The following is a 22,506-nucleotide window of genomic DNA, read 5'->3' as shown; positions in this document are numbered from 1 at the left end:
GCCGGTTTAGGAGAAACTTCCATAAAAGCCGTACGTGGCCGGATAGATTAATGACTTTTCCGGACAAGTTGTGTCCTGATTGAACACCTTTGCAATAGTAACATTCATTGAAATCAATGATCAAAGAAATAAGGAAAAATACCTAGTTTCGCTGATTTAGGGGTGCTGTAAAAACGGTTTGCTTCAATCCCCACCAAGTGAGTATTCGAACCCAGGGGCACATTTTAAAATGTTTAAGTAATACGCTAGAGCACATGCAATTTTGAAAAAGTTTTTATTCAAATTAAATCAGTATATAATACGGGCAGTGCAAGGTAAAGGGGTCAACGAAGGTGTCAAAACTAAAATAAAAAACCAGCTAAATTTTTCCTACTTTCTTTATTGAAATGGCAAAAACTCAGTACTCGGTGTTGAATCGATGAAAATTCATATGGCCTCATATTCGTCGTATATGCTCTTCAGCCAAACTTCAAGTAACCCAATATTGTGTTTTCTTATACCGTTTTCTTTTCTGGCTAAAGTGTTACGCTTTTTGTTTGCCGCGCAAGGGTTGTTGTTCTATTCTAAAAAAACAGGCAACGCCTTTACGGGGTATTTCGTTCCTTTGTGAAAATTGTTGCCTGCTCGCAACGCAAAAGGGTTACACTTTTACCATGTATAAAATGGCGGTGTGGCAGTGCAACTCTGTGAAACTCTCAATTCGCTCTTAAATTCCACATATAATATGGTAATATGAGTGAATATGGTGAGTTGAAATGTTCTTTGTATGCACTATAAATGTTGAAAATTTTCTGGGGTAGGAGCAGCTCTATTAAGGCTTCACCATTTACTTAGGCAACAGTTTATTTCAAAAAAAAAACGCTGTTAGTGTGTTTAAATATTACCTGTAAAACTTAAACTTAAAACTTTATTATTTAACTAATAAAAAAATTTATAATTTATTTATTTTATTTTATTTTATTTTATTTTATTTTATTTTCGTTTATAGTGCATTCTAGAGCCTACGATTTCGAACTTGTTCTAGCAAGTTCCAGCTTCTCCAGAGATTCTCGAAACTCGAAATACTCTTAAGGCTATCGATCCTCTCGACATTCAATTTAAACGCTGCATTGGCAGTATTATATAGAGCTTACGATTTCTTCTGAAGCACAAGCGAATTAAACCACAAGTAATAAAACGCAGTGCATATAATACTGCCAAATTCAGCGGCTAAATTGAATGTTGAGAGGGTCGCGACCTTCACCAGTATAGAGAATCTTGCGAGAAGCCGAGCACTCGATTGTTGGAGTCCCGAAATTTAGGCTTTTGTTCGAGAAGCAATCGTGAGCTCTAGTACATTCTGCTTGGGTAGTTTAGTAGTTTAATGAAATGTGTCTAAAACAAATAGAGTTCAAACTAAATTTAAATAAATTCAATACTTCTATTTTTTTACACTCAAGATGAATTAATAAATCTTCCCACTTTCGGAGGAAAAAATTATTTCACAACAATTTGTGAAAGAAGTACACAAAAACCTGAAAAAGAAAAAAATAAAATCAACGTTAAAACCAATTCCCGTAAATACTTATATACTATATATAAACTAATGAACAATACTAAAAACTTTCAACACCAAAAACTAGCAGCGTCACTAACAGTAAACCACGAACACTACCAATAGAAAAAAGACCCACAGTACCCGCTTCCTCAAAAATAAAAAAATGCCCACCATTTAAACAAATATCCCAACGAATTTTCATAAGTACATACATAAACGGTTTAAAAAAAAATACAATTTTGTTAACCTCTATCATCCAAACCTCGCATTGTTTTCTATCAATCCCTAAACTTTAATCTTTTTATTTCCCTACAGTACTTAAATCTTTTTTATTCACCATGAATGCCATTTATCCTTATAAACCCGCTTTATACCCCAATTCCCCTATCATAAAATCCTCGTTAATATCATCTTACTCTTATATTTTTATTTTTTTTGTAAAAATCGAAGCAAAAAGACCAACAGATTTATTTGATTCTAGGCGTTGTACTCTTCTCATCGGCGGTTTATTTTGCGGAAGCTGGAAGCGAAAATTCCTTCTTCAAGTCCATACCCGATGCATTTTGGTGGGCTGTCGTTACCATGACAACCGTGGGATATGGTGACATGACGTATGCAAAATCTACTAATAATAAATATTTTCATTTACTATTTAAAGTTAATATTAAAGTTTTGCGCATAAATTCATTTGCTGAGTATTCACATATACATAGATTTGAAAAAAATAAAAATAAATTTTTTAATGCAAGTTTTGTTTAGCTAAAGCATTGAACTAAAGCGATAAAGCAGTATTTAAAAGTCATATGTGACCAAATAAAAAAGAAAATTATTACGTTTTTTAAATTTCAAACAAAATATTTTTAAACGATTTTGTTTTTTTTTTAATATTTGTAACTGTACTCTATCGCTTTATTTCATTCTTGTTTCGATCATCACTTCAATGGTGTGCTTAATTTGTTATTTGTTCTCGTTTTCAATTTTTTTTTTGCGAAATTTCGAGCATATAATACATATTTCAAATAAATTTAATGTTTCACGAAAAGAAAAGAAAAAACATAAATCACTTTACAATTTCATATATGATTAACATAGTATGTACATATATACATTTATATTCAATCTGATCATACGACATTTTCTTTGCATTTCACTTGCATCTTTTTAACAGATTAAATTTCAAACAAAAAAAGCATTTATCAGCATTTTGCATAAAGACAAATGTACATACATATCTAGACATTTTCATGCATTTCGCCTCCATTGACATGGAATCAACAAACAAACAAATTCATGCATGCATACTCATACATCAAATAGCACTCACCCAATTGCATCAAAAATCATTTTCACATTCAAAATTTGCATAAATCTTCTTTCATTATTTCCTTCAATTGCACTTGCTGTCCATTCAACATATATACCTATATGTATACCTTTTTCATATCTTAACATACATGCTAGGGATGGACTTTATGTATTATAATACAAAATTAACGGTGATTTAGAAATTGAACTTTTTTCTTAAATCGGTGTCACCACAGACGCAGAATTTGACAGCTATTTCAAATTATCAAAGGTTTCCTTGAAGTTTTCAAGCAGGACCGATCTGATTCGACTTCTTGAAGTCGCATTTATGTTCCTCACTTTGACGCAAATCGTTCTTTACTAATTCTTATTGAAGTGTTTTCATAAAAACTACCTATTAACTAAATGATTTTGCCTAGTTTGAATAACAACGACTATAATAGTGTCCTCGCAGTCATAAGGGTTTTTATTCGTGACTGTGACTGAACAATGATAGAACGAATATCTGATCCAAATACCCGGCCCACACTTCTAGCCGTCGCATTTACTTTTATATAACATAACAGGCCTGACACATAAGATTTTTGATGCAGCATAGTGGACTGTAAAATGTGTAGGTTGCATACGGAGCGAAAAAGCGCACGATGCCGCATCAACAAGTGATGTTTAATAGTCCTTCCACTATATTTAAGGTAGCAAATTTCTTCCTTTTTATAACTTTACTTTAAATATCAATGAAACAAAACAAAAAAAAAAAACAACTATTCCAGCTCGTCTCATTTTCCGGATTTCTGGTAACGATTCCAATATGACTTTGACTGTTGTGGCTTGTAGCAACAGATTTGACAGTGGATATCGACTGTTCGCAAAAACATTTGCCTATCCGCATTTTTAGGTCTATAAGTGGGATATCAAGTGTTAAGTAACTTGCTCAATGGCTCATAGCAGCAAATTGTTCCTGTGACGACAGCTTTGTTTCAGTCCGTGATTGATATGATTAGAAGAAGGGATTGCGAACAAAAATAACATGACGCCACAGTCATTTCAAGCTGGCACTGAAATTTGCTGTGATCTTTCAGTAGCTTTGACAAAATAACGAAAAAAGATAAATACTTGGAGCGATTTACCACCGAGGAGGTTTAGGCCAAGATTTTCTTCCAATTTACGTCGTGCTCATCTTATTTTCCCTACAAATTGGTGGGACGGGACTTTCATGTTTTATGCCGACTCCGAGCGGCATCTGCAGGTCAGATAGATTTTTACTGAGAAGCTGTTAGCGTCAGAAATACACTGTGTTTGACAAATCACTTCCGTAGGGCGACCCCGATTAGAACAACTTTTTTTTTACTTGAAAAAAACTAACGGTGAATTATCTCATGCTAGAAAAGCAAAAAAGATCGAGTTCTTTCGATATATCGTCCATCCCTAACACATTTAATTTCCTACGTACCTACATACATATGAACTTTTTAATCTCAAATAAGGCAGGTGTGCATAGTATTTCATCTGCATCAGCGTTATGTAATTTACCCAAGTGGTTCGCATCAACTTACAAAAGTAAACAACTAACTTACGTTTAAAAGTCAGTTGCCTTTTGAAATAGGTCTACTAACATGACTTACATACAAGGTTCTACCTGAATCCTGGAAATAGTTAAATTTTTATTTATTTCTGGATCCATTTTCCTCCGCCCTCTTACTCTTTCTTGCGACTACTCTATATCTATTTTACTTCACTACCTTGACCTCTACTACAGCCTCTCAATCCTATTACCCTCACCAGCCCAGTTTTCTTCTCTCGCTTTATTTTTACCACGATTTCTGCCTATACCATTCGTTCTCGGAATACCCGTATATTTGCTTCAGGAATAGGTATTCAACAACAACAATTTTCCTCAAAATGTAACAATAAGGCTTCTGCCATCAAAGAGATAGTGAGAATCCAGCAAGTAAATAGTTTGACCAGAGAGACAGCAGCTGAAAGGGAGAGAGCAGCAGAGCTGAGTTCAAAAGTGTGTCACACCGTTATCAAAACAAAATGCTAGAAAGCACAAACCAAATCAATTCGATGATGATGGCAGAAGTCCTTTCAGTTCATAGAAGACTCAAGAGCGTGAATGCACGAGCCAAACACAAGGTGTAGCAGTCTCTTTTGATTCTGCAACACATCAGATACTAAGTATTTGAATCTTCACGACGCTATTGCTCAAACAAGGCTAAAGATTGCTGCTTTATAGAGCCAAGAGGATAGACAAATGCAATCTCTAAATATGTATAATCTTTGATTTTAATATGGTGGTATTCGAACCCAGTACTACATCTGCCCTTCAGGTTCAGATATTCATATTTTGAATCAAATTGATCTAGTTTTGTGGTCCGTCTACATATGTGTGTACCATAAAACTAAACGACTTTATAAATTCTTGATAGTTTAGTATACTCTAATATTTTAAACTTTCCTGGTCCGATTGAGTATTCCAACTCAACTGAGTTGGGTTAAATAAAAGCCATTGATTGTTAGAATGCACTATAGCAATGATGCTAACGCAAGAACTCTCCCAGCAACAAATAAATCGATTTCGGTGGAAAAATGTGGAAAATTAGCATTGCATGATGCTTTCAATTGTGTTGTCTGCCGCTTGGCGCACATTCAAAGCCAACGGTACAACAATCGATTCACACATCTACGCAACTGGACGACCAATGTCTTTCATGTGTAGCCGTTCCTACACATACATAAATATTTATACAGGGTGATCTATAATTGCGTTTCAATACTTTGCCACATATTCATCGGACAAGCCGATTTTCGTTCATCACATTTTGATCGTATAAAAAATTTGGCACGTTGCAAAAGTAAGGACTTTCCCTTTAGTTTTGAAGTTATTCGCGAAGGTCAGAAAAAGATTCCGGAAAATAAAAACAAATGACGATTTAAGGCCATTTTCTTACCAAAAAAATTATGTTTCTTGAAATTTGTGTACTTATGGTTTTCTCACCGAAATCGCTTGCGCTATAGTCCTACCTTAGTTTTGGGTAAGTCATTTTTAATGCAGTAGTGTAAGCAAAAAAATCAAAAAATGCTTAAGTATTTTTCTGAAATATATTATGTAACAATGCCCCGTAAGCAGTTTTGTTTTTGTTTGATATAAAATCTTTGTTCAACAATATATTTTCCTTGTAACACGATTTTAAAAGTTTAGAGAGACTCATATCAAAACCTTTTTGCTTTTCTATAAAAGTTCCGAGTTAGTTCTTCAGGTTTCTATAACATCTTCAATATTAATTCAGCAACATAGATATGTACAGATCGATAACTTGACAACCTTAGAATGAAAACAAATTTTCAAATCGCTCATTACTCAACATCCTTACTACTAACTACTAACACTTTCGAATGCATTTAAAGGCAAAACTAATATACAAATTGCATGAGGGCATGCTTTTAATTTTTTGGTGATTTGTTATGGTTAAAGGAAAAATATAGCAAAATTTGCCAGATTTGAATTCAAATTAATTAATTTTTTTTTTCGTTTTTTGCTTTATTTAACTTTTTTTATTTAAAAAAAGGCGCAAATTTTTTTCATTTTGTAAATGTTTCTATGTACATATGCAAATATCAAGGCGATTTCAGTACGAGGTGTTGTTATCCCATCAGCTGATTGCTTCTTCTTGATATTTTTCATATAAAGCCTTGTCTCAGCAATATTTCAGTTAATCGAAATCAATGCAAATTGTTTTTGACTTGACATTCTTCTGCTCGGCGAAATGGATTGAATTAGCTTTGCCATCACCTTGTATGGATTCGCCTTGATACTTATGATCAAATAAATGTATGTACAATGAACATTCTCAATGGAAATTATATATGTACATATATACAAATAAATATGTATATCTCATTATAAAAAACATTTACATAAGCTTCGATAATTTGTATGCTTCTTCAATCGTAATCCCATCTTTACCATAGACCATAAAATAATTTCGATCTTTTTGGCTAGATAATCAACAACTATGAATAATACATCAAGTGAAAATTGATATTTTTGTCCCATCAATAAATATTGATGTGCTATTCATATATTAACAGCGAAAGCAGTATCAACTTAAAAATCAAACGGAGAATAACTCTTACCATCCAGTGCTACTTTAGAACAGAAGTCTGCAATCAATAGCACAAATGTGCCCTTATTGCGTATGCAACACGACAATCTCTTTGAATTTTTGAACATGCTTTAGACCGGGTAGACTATTGATAAGTAAAGTCCTTTCTCGACGAACAAAAATCACGCTCTACTAGACATTGCTCATACCTGCCCTAATGTATAATGGCTTGAAATCATGAACGGCGTCGAGAGAAGATAAGATGGCTCTTGTGGTGTTCGAGAGAAAAGCTCTCCGGAAGATGTATGGCCCTGTTCGTAATGCCGACGGAGAGTATCGAAGGAAGTATGATGATGAGCTGTATGAGCTGTATGAGCTTTACACATATATGTATGAAGATAGTGCAATGTCTTCACTAGCTAGGTCAAGTTGTGCGAATGGGCGAAGACGCCCTGGCTAAGAAAGTATTTCAGAAATTGCACTTTGAAAGCAGAGTAAGGGTGAGAGTGAACGCACTGATTTGGGAGAGGCAAGTAGAAGAAGACTTGGCATCCCTTGGTGCTCCCAATTGGAGTCAGTTACAGCCGAACAGTGGCGTGACTTGTTATGAAACTGCCAAAATCGCTTTAGCCGTTTAGAGCCAATTAATCACTGACGATACTATCCATGTTTTAATAATAATCCGTTTTTGATGTAGTATGTATATATATAAATATTCGTAATAAATACGTCATTGTACTGTTTTACATTGCTGGTAAAATCAACCGAATTATGAATATATTCAACTGAAATTTCGGTAAATTTTTATTCATTGCAAATTGCTGTTGAATCAACTTCGCACAAGTTGTTAACTCAGAGTTGGCCGTTCCAACAGTCAAATAAACAAAAAAAAAAAGTTCATCATACGTACGCGAGAACTTTGTTAACTTAAGAATCACTTATTACTGATACCCAATGAAAAATGTTAAAATAACAAATTTTCTTTGACATAAATAAATAAATAAATAAATAAGTATAAAAGTGATGGCTGTTGATATGACAGAGATTTCTGTGGCACCCCATAGTTATAAGAACAAAGTGATGAGCGCCGTGGTTGTAAGTTTCTCTTTAAAATTGGCTAATGCATTTGCTCAGTATTGACAGCTCTATTAGATTGATTGAGACTCTGTCATTTTAACAGAATATTGTTAATTTGATATCAGTTTCTTTTTATTGAAATTACTAAACAAATTTGTTCTCTTGACACAAAACTCGGTTGAATTAACTATAATATTATCAATTTTACCGAATACCTGTTAAATCAAGCACTAAAAACTAAATTTTTTTATTTAACTACTGCATCATTTTTTCAGGTGAAAAGAAATAGTCTGAAGCTTCTTTATTGATTGAAGCTTGGTGCGAACTCTGATCCTCTGTCTTGCAAGACACTTGAACAAAGCATTAAGTAGTTTTATTTCTCGTGCTATCCACATATATGTCTGTATTATACACCTAAGACTTTATCAAAACGAGATTGAAAACACTAGCCAAAGCACAAGCGCACCTTAGACCGAACAAGCTTATCAGAATAAATTACTAAAACGATTTAGAAATGGCTATCGTTTAAATATTATAACAAAGCTTTTCCCTCTGTGCGGTATTCTCTTAACTTTTTGGAATAAAACAAATAAATATATGTAAGGCCCGATAACCTCCGAAGAGATTTTAGGCTGAGCTTCTCTTCCAATTTTTACGTGCTCCTTTTAATTTGTCGCACAAATTTGCGGAACGGGACCTACATGTTTTATGCCGACTCCGAACGGCATCTGCAAGGCAGATGAGTTTTCACTGAGAAGTTTTCATGACAGAAAAGCTGTCTTCTAATTGAATAAACTTGTTTCTAAAATCTCCATGATGCTTTTCACGGGGCGTCCGATACAGGATCCTCGGTGTTGAAGGCGGAGAATGCTATCACCATACCACGGCAGTGCCCAATTATTGGAATAAATATTCAAAAAAGACTACGCTTTAGTTCCAAACATATGAAATATAATTAATATCGGATAATACCGCAAATTATTCCCAAAGATATACCTACATTTAATATCCAGTAAATAACAACGTGATTAGAGACCCTAACATTTTCTTTTGGCCAAGTTAGAAAATGTTACCACTGTCGCAACCAGGCTAGCTTGGTAAACCTCCAATCCCGTCGACTTAATACAAAACGGTTCCTTGCATCTTTAAAAAACCAAACATTCTCGATATTTCTATATAATACTTCTTATCAAATCATCTTTCAAACACGCTTATATTACCTTCACTTGTATATATGCTTGTTTGTAACACTCTAGGCAAGGCACGCAAAGGAGAGTTAGACCCATCTAGCGGCAATTGTTGAAGACTCGCGGCAGTGGTAAAATAACTCGCGATCATCTGTGCTACGGTGCTATCAACATCAAATATCTATGTGGATTGTAGATCCCAAAACGGCAGCATATTTGCTTGTTTTTCGTTTTTTTATACTCAGCGTGCTTTGCACACAGAGTATATTACCTTTGATTGGATAACGGTTGGTTGTACAGGTATAAAGGAATCGAGATAGATATAGACTTCCATATATCAAAATCATCAGTACTGAAAAAGAATTTGATGGAGCCATGTCCGTCCGTCCGCCCGTCTGTCCGCTAACACGATAAATTGAGTAAATTTTGAGGTATCTTCATGAAATATGGTATGTAGGTTTCTGGGCACTCATATCAGATCGCTATTTAAAATGAACGATATCGGACTATAACCACGCCCACTTTTTCGATATCGGAAATTTCGAAAAATCGAAAAAATGCGATAATTCATTACGAAAGACGGGTAAAGCGATGAAACTTGGTAGGTGGGTTAACCTTATGACGCAGAATAGAAAATTTGTAAAATTTTGGACAATGGGCGTCGCACCGCCCACTTTTAAAAGAAGGTAAAAGTTTTGCAAGCTGTAATTTGGCAGTCGTTGATGATATCATGATGAAATTTGGCAGGAACGTTACTACTATTACTATATATGTGCTCAATAAAAATTAGCAAAATCGGATTAAGAACACGCCCACTTTATAAAAAAAATTTTTTTAAGTCAAATTTTAACAAAAAATTTAATATCTTTACAGTATATAAGTAAATTATGTCAACATTCAACTACAGTAATGATATGGAGCAACAATATACGAAAATAAGAGAAAATTTCAAAATGGGCGTGGCTCCGCCCTTTTTCATTTAATTTGTCTAGAATACTTTTAATGCCTCAAGTAGAACAAAAATTTACCAATCCTTGTGAAATTTGGTAGGGGCATAGATTATATTACGATAACCCTTTCTGTGAAATCCGGCGAAATCGGTTGAAGCCACGCCCAGTTTTTATACACATTCGACCGTCTGTCCTCCCGCTCGGCCGTTAACACGATAACTTGAGCAAAAATTGATATATCTTTACTAAACTTAGTTCACGTACTTATCTGAACTCACTTTATCTTGGTATAAAAAATGGCTGAAATCCGAATATGAACACTTTTTCGATATCGACAATTACGAAAAATGAAAAAAATGCCATAATTCTATACCAAATACGAAAAAAAGGACACAACATGGTAATTGGATTGGTTTATTGACGCAAAATATAACTTTAGAAAAAACTTTGTAAAATGGTTGTGACACCTTCCATATTAAGTAGAAGAAAATGAAAAATTTGTGCAGGGCTAAATTAAAAGCCCTTCGAATTTTCGCATAAATACTGTTCGTGGTATTACATATATAAATAAATTAGCGGCACCCGACAGATGATGTTCTGGGTCACCCTGGTCCACATTTTGGTCGATATCTCGAAAACGCCTTCACATATACAACTAAGGGCCACTCCCTTTTAAACCCCTCATTAATACCTTCAATTTGATACCCATATCGTACAAACACATTATAGAGTCATCCCTGGTCCACCATTATGGCGGTATCTCGAAAAGGCGTCCACCTATAGAACTAAGGCCCACTCCGTTTTAAATAATCATTAACACCATTAGTTTGATACCCATATCATACAAACACATTCTAGAGTCACCCCTGGTCCACCTTTATAGCGATATTTCGAAAAGGCGTCCACCTATAGAACTAAATCCCACTCCCTTTTAAAATACCCATTAACACCTTTAATTTGATACCCATATCGTACAAACACATTATAGAGTCACCCCTGGTCCACCTTCATGGCGATATCTGGAAAAGGCGTCCACCTATAGAACTAAGACCCACTCCCTTTTAAAATACTCACTAACACCTTTCATTTGATACCCATATCGTACAAACGCATTCCAGAGTCACCTCTGGTCCACCATTATGGCGATATCTGGAAAAGGCGTCCAGCTATAAAACTAAGGCCCACTCCCTTTTAAAATGCTCACTAACACCTTTCATATGATACCCATATCATACAAACACATTCTCCCTCGCTGGTAGTACCTGGGAGAAAGATAAAGAAACGCTCATGACTACATACAAAGCAATTAGCCAGCCGATTACGTGCTACGCGTCACCCATATGGTCGCCAAGCCTAAAAATTACCCACTGGAAGAAACTACAGGCTTGCCAAAATACTGCTCTCAGAATCGCCACGGGCTGTCTTCTTATGTCCCCAGAACACCATCTGCATAATGAGGCGAGAATGCTCCCCATCAGGGAGAGAAATGAGATGCTGACCAAACAGTTCCTTTTGAATACCCAGAAACCTGGGCATCCCAACAGACATCTGATTGATGAACCAGCACCGCCTAGGGGCTTAAGGTGTCATCTCCGTAAGCATTTTGAGGAAATACGGCACCTGAGAACCCAGCCGTATGAAGTGAAAAAACACAAGCAGGTCCTTGGTGAACTCCATAAACAGGCGTCGGACCTTTATGCCGGGAATTGCCCGGTGAATCCAGTACTTAAAGAAAAGTATCCAAAACTCGCGGAAGAGGAACGCATACTCCGCAGGGAAACGCGTGTCACTCTTGCTCAACTTCGTTCTGGATACTGTAACAGGTTAAACTCTTACCTATCCAGAATCAACCCCGACATACAAAATGTATGCCCCGCTTGCAATGTGTCCCCACATGACACCAACCATCTCTTTAATTGTAATGTGGAACCAGAGCCTCTAACACCCCTTTCCTTATGGTCCACCCCTATTGAAACGCAAGTTTCCTTGGACTCCCGTTAGAGGATATTGATGACAATTTGTGATCGGTCGCGGCTATTAGGACAACAACAACAACAACAAACACATTCTAGAGTCACCCCTGGTCCACCGTTATGGTGATATCCCGAAATGGCGTCCACCTATAGAACTATGGCCCTCTCCCTTTTAAAATACCCTTTAATACCTTCCATTTGATACCCATGTCATACAAACACATTCCAGGTTCATTTACCTACATGGTGGTTTTCCCTTATTTTGTCTCCAAAGCTCTCAGCTGAGTATGTAATGGTCGGCTACACCCGAACTTAGCTTTCCTTACTTGTTTTAACTATATTTATATTATTTACCTGAGCACATACATTTTCTTTTCTAATTCATGCTACAAGTTGTACTGGGTAGTTGAGTGTGCCAGAGATAACTACAGATCGTTTATCACATAAAAAATTTAGCTACTACCCCTTTCTCTAAGTCGGTGTTATCTGTTAAGAGAGTTTTTAATTGATCGAAATAAAAAAAACTTATTGAAAAAGCTATTTGTTCTACACTGAAGCACTAAGGAACATTCTCTAAAAGCGCGTTCAAACTTATCGGTACTGCGACGTTATGTTAGATAGGTTGTGGTAAGATGTTTAAACGAACATTGAGAAAACCGCACTTAGAACAATTTGCATATTCAGATATGCATAAAATTGTAATATCGTAACCATAAACGTTCTCTTTAAATATATTGCACTGAAATATATGTGATCAAAGTATTATTCTCTTATCTCACCAATCATAAAACATGCATGCACAATTTTTCTTCGAAAATATTTCACACATGCCGTCACTTTCACTTTTCCACCCACCAGTCTACTGTAACATTTTACGCGCATATTCACACTCTTCATTCGTGCTGGTACCAAATAAATAAGCAAACATATATACCATAATAACGAATATACTATCTCTTTTTATACTACCTATACAAACTGTTTTCAGCATTTCTGTCCCTTGTACAATTTTTATTTTTATTTTGTTTGTAAAGCTCTTCTTAACGTAGTACATTTCGTTATTTGTATTTAAACATTATAACTTTGTATGTTTTACGTATTTTTTTACGTCACCTAAAAAATATTTCATAAAATGTTATAAATAATTTTCTATTTATACGTAATTAATAAAAAAAAAATTGAAGCAGTTTCAGAATTTTACTTTATATTTTCATATATTTGTATTTTCATTTTATTATCGTTCGTTCTCGTTCGTTACACATCGTACTTCATCCAAATGCCAATTCAAAAATTTAATACCAATCAAATCAAATTAATGAATAAAAATCTAAATTAAAAAAAAAACAAAAAAATCGAATCGAATATAAAATCTAATTGAAAAACGAATCGAATCAACTAAAATCGTTATTTATCGCACGTAAATCATATCTGAATGAATGAATGAATGATCACGTAAACGTATGAAAATGCAACTCAACCACTGCGAAAAAAATGAAAAAAAATGAAAATAAAAAAATGATTGCATTTATAACTTGAAACAACAGACCCGTTGGTGTTTGGGGTAAAATCGTGGGATCACTATGTGCCATTGCTGGTGTCTTGACAATTGCTCTCCCGGTACCAGTTATCGTTAGTAATTTCAATTACTTCTATCACCGCGAAACGGATCAAGAGGAGATGCAGAGCCAAAACTTTAATCACGTTACAAGTTGTCCATATTTACCAGGTACATTAGGTAAGTAAATTTTGATCAAATGTCAACTTATTTAGTTAATTTTGCATTTATGGAAAGCAATCATGAACTCTACAAGATAAAACAACGCAATATTTCAACGTTAGTAACCAAGTGTTTAAGACGCTGTGGAGTATCTTTTTTTTTTTAAGATGGTAGTTTAAAATTTTTTTATAACTTTTATAAATAATCGCTAATAAAATAGAGATGATAATACTGATATAATAGTAACAACGGAAGTATTTGTAGTTAAAGCAAATACTATAAAAATCCAAAAAAAATATTAACAAGCTTTCAAAATGCACCTAAAACATTCCACACAATTAGGATTAAATAATATACAGAATTATTATATACCTAAATGGTGAATAAAAAGGAATAGCAACAAAAAGGCAATACTTAGAGACCAATTGCAAAGGGAGCAGCGGGGCATTCATATGGCTGAGTGGTTAAAGGCATCTTACCTTTAACTAGTACGAAGTATGAATATTGGAAATTTCGAAATGCTAGCTGCTGAAGAAGTGAAATACAGAAACATGTCCTAGTAACCATCGCCGTTTGTAAACTTTTCAATTTTTCTGTAATAGCAGTAACAAAAACAATTGTATAAAGCAATATAATCATGTCTCGCTAATTAAATACAGATGATTATAAAAAAAATATTTACCAAAATGGCTCTACAAATGCTTGATTGGCCTGATGGGCTCCCATATAGTTGGCGGAAATTACTCTGCCTCTAGGCTTTAAGTGAAAGAAGAATCTTTATCTCCCTTTTGTTTGCATACAATATTGTTAACTGAAAAATCAATTGCTCAGAGCTGTCAAATCAACTTTTTTCTCTAAATCCCTATTTCAGAATTGTCTTCAAATAGTTTCATGCGCGCAGAAAGTTACCATTCAAGGTTTCGGCAACAGTGGTGGTCGCTGATATTAAAAGTTTTTATAAGAGATTAATTAAAAGAAGCGGGCCAAAGCCATTTAAATTTTTCTTTCGATATCGAAAAAGTATGGGCTTTTGACCATTTTTAGTACAAATATGTTCTGAGTTCAAATAAGCCTATCTTCTAAAATTGGTGAAGATATCTCAATTTTTGCTCATCGTGTTAACGGACGGATTGAAGGAAAAATGTAAGGCAGGGTTATAAGAAGCAGCGTGCCTTCCAACCGACTTCGCCCATTTTACAAGAAGCAATTTTTGTCGTAAAAACTTTTCTTATACCGAATTTCCTAAGGATTGGCAAATTTTCGCTCAATCTATGACATTAGTGCCACTTCCATTTTCCAAATTTTTCGTCATAAAGCATACCCACTTATCAAGCTTCATCACTATACATATCGGCCTTTGGTAACGAATTATATCATCGAAAAAGTGGACGTGGTTATGGTTGATCTCGTCGATACCTATCTATTCTGGGTCTAGATAAGTCAATTACTAAATATATTTTTGTGTACACCACAGCATGTGAAGAAACCCGCCTAACTCCTAAACGTGAGGAGATTATATCGTACTGAGGACTTTTAATATATTCCCCTATAACTCTCGTTGTAGCGGAGCTTTATGAGTTGTCGCTAGTTTACATATGTCATTAACCCGCCAATTGATCATTTCTGAACTATTATAATTTAAAAAATGTTTTTGTTAATTTTTTATTAATTTGAATTTACTTCGAACTAGAATCTAATGACGTTTACTTTAATGTTACCTTCATTTTGCACTCTTAGATTCTGACTTTGATATTCGGTCTCCTTGCGCTCCGAACCACTAATAGTTCACCATCAATCATCTCCTCTACATGCTCTTAACTGGCGAATTTACCATTGCGATGTCCTAGGCCTTATAAATCGTCACCGCTGCCTTACCTTTTCGTTAGTTCTCAACTAAATAACAAATTTTACTTTAGAAATATGTAGTTGTTCATTGACCCTCTTTCAATGGTTCCGAACTAGTGTACAAATTTACAGTTTAGATCTAGTTTTTTTCTTTGTACTATTTCGTTGGCTCCGAACAGTACCGAAACTATTACGCGATATTATCCCCTTTTTCGATAGCTCCGAATTGGCGAGAGAATGTGGGAAAAAAAGGCGTACTTATAGTCGAATCTCGTCACAGCTGATAGCAGTTTATAAAATATATGTTAAATACGAAATATAAAAATCCAAACGCCGCTTTTAGAACTGGAGAAAATCTAGCTACTAACGAACTAGTACTTATTTGGCACTTAAGTTTAGTTCCAAACCTGAAAATTGTATCACTACAACTATTCCAATAGTATTTCAGAAAAACTTAAATGTATTTCAGAAGAGCTCAAGTGTATTTCAGAAAACCATAATTGTATTTTAGAAAAGCATAAATATATTTCAGAAATACACAAATGAAATTGAGATTATTACAAATTATATTTAGAAAAAATCAAATGAAATTCAGAATAAAAATAAATATTGTAACGAATTTCTTGCAAATCCTCTTATTTGCCCCTTTTGCTAGGTTCGTATCGCTAAACTGTTGAATAAATAACTCCAATATTGAATAATGGAAAAATGGCCTTTATTAAAATGCTTCACAATAACACTCAAACTGTGCAACGAATAGCTTAATAACCAAACTGATAGCTCAAATGAAACTCCACTAATCAAAATAATACTGGTATTGCTCGCTAGATATCGTCTTACTCGTAACTGCTTGACAATTCAAATCAAACTGAATTACATTTTACTCGCTTGTGCCGCTTTTATAGTTTACGCTGCATACATCTAGGTTCTTCTATTTCCAGAACTTACCAACTATTTCGAGTGTTTATAGTTCTCATATAGTTTCTACTTGTTTACATATTTCTACTTTTCAGCGTCTCTCAGATGTATGTGAGTTTGTAGTTTACAGTCTCTCGCACACACATAGGCGTATAAGTAAATGCATCTGTGTGTGACATCTCTCGGCTGCCTTATATATGTGTATACATGATTTGATTATTGACGTGAACATCGCTTAGCATCGCCTTAGTGATGGTATAGCTTAGGGATGCTAATATCCGTGACACTGCCCTCCACCTAAGTCTGATCGTCCCGATCAGACAAATCTCTCGATCTAAACGCTGCTAGCATCGCCAAATGTACCACTCTTCTACTCCGTGGTTTCTCAATGCTTTGTATGCGGTATATGGTATCACTGATCTTCTTCACAACCTTGTACGGGCCTTCCCAACTGCACCGAAATTTGGATGGAACACCTTTCCGCCGGTGAGGGTTGTATAACAGTACCAAATCTCCCGCCAAGAAACCTTTCGAATTATTTTCCTTGTCGTACCTGTGTTTCATCTTACTACTCATTATCCTGGATCGTTCCCTCGCACTCTGTTGCTTGACCAATGAAGAACTACTTCGCAGAGCTTGCGCTGGACGGATTTCCTTTGCATAATCAGTATCGTTCCGACGCTTCACAACAGTAGTGTGCCTTGGCTTGAAACCACCCTTGCATTCTTTCTTCGTTTCAGTACGTCCGTTAGGGCTTTTTAATGCCAGTGTTTCTCTCACAGGTACCTTCGGTTTTGATTTGTTTGGCCCATTTGTTCCATCAACCTTTACCTTTGAATTTCGTGGCCTTCGTCAAGTCTTCTCCACCAGTACCCGATTACTGCTGAACCCTTTTTCCAAACTAAAGTTAAGTGGTATGTCCTGGTTCTTATAGCGCATAATTTTTCTCCGCATATCGATCCTGACGTCATGGTCAACCAAGAAGTCCACTCCCAATATGACTTCATCAACGATCTCCGCCACAACGAATTTGTGTAGAACCATTACTTTTCCAATTAATACCTCACATACCACTTCGCCTTGGACTTGATTATATTCGCCTGTTACCGTACGCAACCTTGCTCCAGGTAATGACTTTACTCTCCTGTAGACCAAATCAGATCGAATCAAGGAATGAGATGCCCCCGTATCTACAGTCAGTACACGTTCTTTACCATCCACGTTCCCTCTGACGGTAAGACTGCTTGATTTCCTTCCAATTTGCAACACAGATATCACGGGACATTCAATAGCCGGTGCAAGTTTTCGTTCTTTACATTCGACACGCTCTTGCTCATTTCCGCCAGCTTTGCGTTTACGGCCACCCACATTGTTGGAACTATTAGGACCAAGATCGCAATGACGTGCAATGTGACCTGGGTTGCCGCATTTGAAACATTTAATAACTCTGGCATTCTTCTGTTGAGATCCGTTCAGTGCTTCCAAAATTGTGTCTACCCACTCTGGCCTTTCTACTTCCACACGATGAGCCTTATATGCTGGTTTACTTAATAGGGAGGCAGTTTCCTGAGTCAATGCATGTGATACCGTTTCAGCAAATGTCAGTTTTGGGTTCGCATATGTAGCCCGCTTCGTTTCCACATCTCGTATGCCATTTATGAAACTCTGGATTTTTACCCTTTCAGCGTATTCCACGGGTGCGTCTGCATTTGCAAGATGAGCCAATCTTTCAATATCTGAAGCAAACTCCTGCAATGTCTCATTTGCTTTTTGGTAGCGGTTTTGCAACTCAATTTGGAATATCTGTTTCCTATGCTCGCTTCCGTAACGTCTCTCTAAAGCGCTCATCAATGTTTCGTAGTGGTTCCGCTCATACTCTGGGATAGTCTGTAAGATTTCCGCGGCAGGCCCTTTCAGTGCCACGAACAGAGCTGCAACTTTATCTTCAGCATTCCATTGGTTCACTGCTGCGGTCTTCTCAAACTGTAGCTTAAAGACCTGAAAAGGAACAGAACCGTCAAAGGAAGGTGTTTTTACTTTTGGATTACTCGTTGAAACTGCTGGGCGATTTAGTTGCAACTGCTCGATACGTCCTCTCAAAGCATCCACCTCGGCCTCGATTTTTTCTTCAAACTGTAAAATTTTTGTATCTTGCACCTCCAACCTCGAGGAAATACGTCCTTCTTGCTCTTCCAGTTGAGCAGAGATCTGCGCTGATATTTGTGCCGACATTTCGGATATTCGTGCCTCTTGTGCTTCAATCTTCGATGTTATACGGTTCTCCTGCGATTCCAGTTGAGATGACATATACGTTTTCTGTTCTTCCAGTTGAGATGACATATACGTTTTTTGTTCTTCCAGTTGTGATGCCATATATGTCTTCTGCTCTTCCAGTTGTGATGACATTTGTGACGACATTGATGCTACAGTCGATGTTTGTGCAGATATTGCAGCCAATATCATGTTCAAGTCTGTGCTGGTAACCGTCGGCGATGTTTCGTTTTTCTCTTCAATTTTTGTTACTTCCTCGCCATCAAGATGAAAGTCATACTCTTCCACATCAATTCCTTCCGCTTCCATTGCCTCTCGTAGCCGTGCCTGAAGTTCAAGTTTAACGCCGCTTGTATTCAATCCACGGCTCTCCAACTCCTTCTTTAGTTGCTGGATCTTCAATTCACTGAACTTTGCCATGTCCTTGTTGTCCTCCGGAATTTATTCAACAATTCCTCTTCTGACACCAATTGTAACGAATTTCTTGCAAATCCTCTTATTTGCCCCTTTTGCTAGGTTCGTATCGCTAAACTGTTGAATAAATAACTCCAATATTGAATAATGGAAAAATGGCCTTTATTAAAATGCTTCACAATAACACTCAAACTGTGCAACGAATAGCTTAATAACCAAACTGATAGCTCAAATGAAACTCCACTAATCAAAATAATACTGGTATTGCTCGCTAGATATCGTCTTACTCGTAACTGCTTGACAATTCAAATCAAACTGAATTACATTTTACTCGCTTGTGCCGCTTTTATAGTTTACGCTGCATACATCTAGGCTCTTCTATTTCCAGAACTTACCAAATATTTCGAGTGTTTATAGTTCTCATATAGTTTCTACTTGTTTACATATTTCTACTTTTCAGCGTCTCTCAGATGTATGTGAGTTTGTAGTTTACAGTCTCTCGCACACACATAGGCGTATAAGTAAATGCATCTGTGTGTGACATCTCTCGGCTGCCTTATATATGTGTATACATGATTTGATTATTGACGTGAACATCGCTTAGCATCGCCTTAGTGATGGTATAGCTTAGGGATGCTAATATCCGTGACAATATATTTCAGAGAAACCCAAAAGTATTTCTAATAATTTCTTCTTCTGAACTTTTATGGAATACACTTGGGATTTTATGAAATACATTTAAGTTTTTCTGAAATACATAGCAGCTTTTCTGAAGCACATTTGAGTTTTTCTGAAATACTGTTGTAAAACGTGTAGTTACTGATTTCCCTTCAGTGGTTTTTATTATTCAGTGGGAATGATTTTATGGAAGGAATACACAAACTTACAAGAGAGCTAAGAAGAGTAAATAGAGTGAAATTATGTCAGAAAATAAAACGCCATAAGACTAAAAAACACTGGTTACTAATGTTGATTAAATGCAATACCTGAATATAGTTTAAATATATCCATTACTATACAAAATCGAAAACGTACCTATATATCATTATCAAGCATTACTAGCGAAATTATCTGGTTAATTTTCAACACATTTCCTTCTCTCTCTTAACAACTACTAACTTCAACCAACTGATAACCAAACCATACACCATTATATCCTTCCCCTGGATGCACCTAAACCATTACCCATCTTATTCTCATCCTTAACATGTCCATACGCCCCTTTTATTTGTTCCTCCCTCCCCTGCTCATTATACTTACCTAACATAAATTCCCCTTAAACGTACATTCACAAGTAGGTCAACATTTAAAGAAATCATCGTTATCTGAATCCTCATCGGATATGATGGATTTGGATGATGGTGTTGAATCAACGCCGGGATTAAGCGAAATGCATCCTCGTCGTGCGATCGCTCCATTTTTAGGAGCACAACAGCAATCGATCGAAAAGCAGCAGCAGCAATCATCATTGCAGCAAGTGTCGCCTCAACAGACACAACAGCAGCAACAACAACAACAAGCGCCGCATCTGCAGCAACAACAGGAAAATGGTTATAAGCAATCGGCTACAAGCGTTACTGGCGGTAATAGCCTAACCACCACAACAACAACGCTAAGACATAACAATGCCCTAGCAGTTAGTATCGAAACCGATGTTTGACTACTGGGTAAGTGCGTTAAATTAATTGTGCAGTTACGTTTTGTTTTATGATGTTAATGTCTAGTTTATATATTGAAAACCCCAATTGTATTTTTACTGTAAATTTGTAAACTTACCCTAAAAACTTTTCCTGTGTATCTGCATATATATCATTCGCTAACTATTCTAATTTATGTGACTTTTGACATAGCATAACTACTTACATACATACATATAAACATTCTCCATTATTTCGCAGAAATCGTCTTGTTACTTACAACTTTTTGTTTTTTTAATTAAACTTTCTAAAAACGGTAACAATTCTACATTTGCACACATCCGTAGAGCACAACATCCTAAAACATACTCATGGCCTTGAAGTCATTTTTGGACAGTTTTTGTTGATACGCCAGTCATTTGTGGTTTGGTCCAATCTTCCTTTAACTGGTATTTCTCAGTTGTAACCTCGCCCTTCCTCTCTAAGTCTATTCACGAAAATATTTTAAAATTTTCTAACACATTTCGCCGCCACAAATTTTTACGTTCTTTAGCGAAGGGCATTCATATTTAGAAAAAAAAAATGACAAAAAACTTTTTTAGCTACAAACGTCAAAAAGGTACGTGTTAATTTTCATAAAATTGTCTCCACTTTCTCAAGTAAGTTTCAATTTGAAAACCCCAGATGAATGGGCGACTTCAGTCCCTAAGAACAAAATGTGCTTGAACTTTGCTAATACCCATTTTTGCAGTACAGGAATTGGCAGGAGTTTTTTGAAAAATTATTTTGTAGTGAGTCGTTAGGAGCATACAATTTTGTATATCCTTAAAGTATAAAAGAATAACGGTGTTTTCACGGATTACTTATATTTGATGGCATTTCAGACGACCAACTTAAGAAAAGAATACCAAAATATTTAGCTCAGGGTATCAAAAAAGTCCTCGCCGTAAGCCCAAAATTTTTATTACAAAATTGATTTGTGCCTCTACAAAATTTTGCAATTTTAAACTTTCGAAAGGAATGAAAATATTTGTACAGTCCTGTTATAACCGCATATTTTACAACCTTAGTGGAAACGTCGAAGCCCCTAACTGACAAAACAACGGGATCAGTGATAAAACAGAAAATTTTATTCAGTTTATAATTGAATTATTACTTGAATGGCACAACTAAACACAAAATTCGCTTAGCTAAATATGAAAAAGAAGAAAATATGTATATGTATATCAAGAGCTCATGTCATAAAAGCGAACAATTCGTAAGCGTTTACAACACTGAGCATCACGGGTGTAAACTAGTTCCGGATACAAGAATTAGGAGAGCAGCTAGATTCCGAATCAGTTACATTCCATTTCACATACTAACTTAAAGTTCGTTTCATAATTTACAAGTCACGTACTTAATCAAAAAATGGATTTATATTAAGATATAATGAAAAATTCCAGGTACGAATATTTCATAACAATCTATGAAATTATATGCGATACTCCTCTATCTGTAGCATAAGCAAGATCTAAGTTGGAAACATCAAAGGACCTAGATGGATAAATCTATATTTGCCTATATTAA

At 35.6% G+C, this 22,506-nt stretch overlaps 1 protein-coding gene across 8 annotated transcripts in view; it reads left to right on the top strand.

The window, feature by feature from the left end:
- The window catches only part of LOC137250396 (potassium voltage-gated channel protein Shaker), a 685,128-nt gene that overhangs the window by 632,204 nt on the left and 30,418 nt on the right, over positions 1–22,506 (top strand). For 6 of the 8 annotated variants that reach the window (XM_067783116.1, XM_067783110.1, XM_067783115.1 and 3 more), the window contains 3 exons: positions 2,019–2,148; positions 13,680–13,870; positions 20,596–20,967. In XM_067783116.1, coding sequence (XP_067639217.1) covers positions 2,019–2,148; positions 13,680–13,870; positions 20,596–20,960 — 686 coding nt within the window. In that variant the 3' untranslated portion in view covers positions 20,961–20,967. Of the gene's footprint in view, positions 1–2,018; positions 2,149–13,679; positions 13,871–20,595; positions 20,968–22,506 lie in introns of those variants that run through there. The other 2 variants (XM_067783111.1, XM_067783118.1) reach the window with 2 other exon arrangements.

Source organism: Eurosta solidaginis, chromosome 4 (assembly GCF_040869045.1).
Source record: "Eurosta solidaginis isolate ZX-2024a chromosome 4, ASM4086904v1, whole genome shotgun sequence".
NCBI lineage: Eukaryota > Metazoa > Arthropoda > Insecta > Diptera > Tephritidae > Eurosta > Eurosta solidaginis.
Note: the sequence above shows the minus strand (reverse complement) of the source record. Positions and strands in the feature narration are given on the sequence as shown.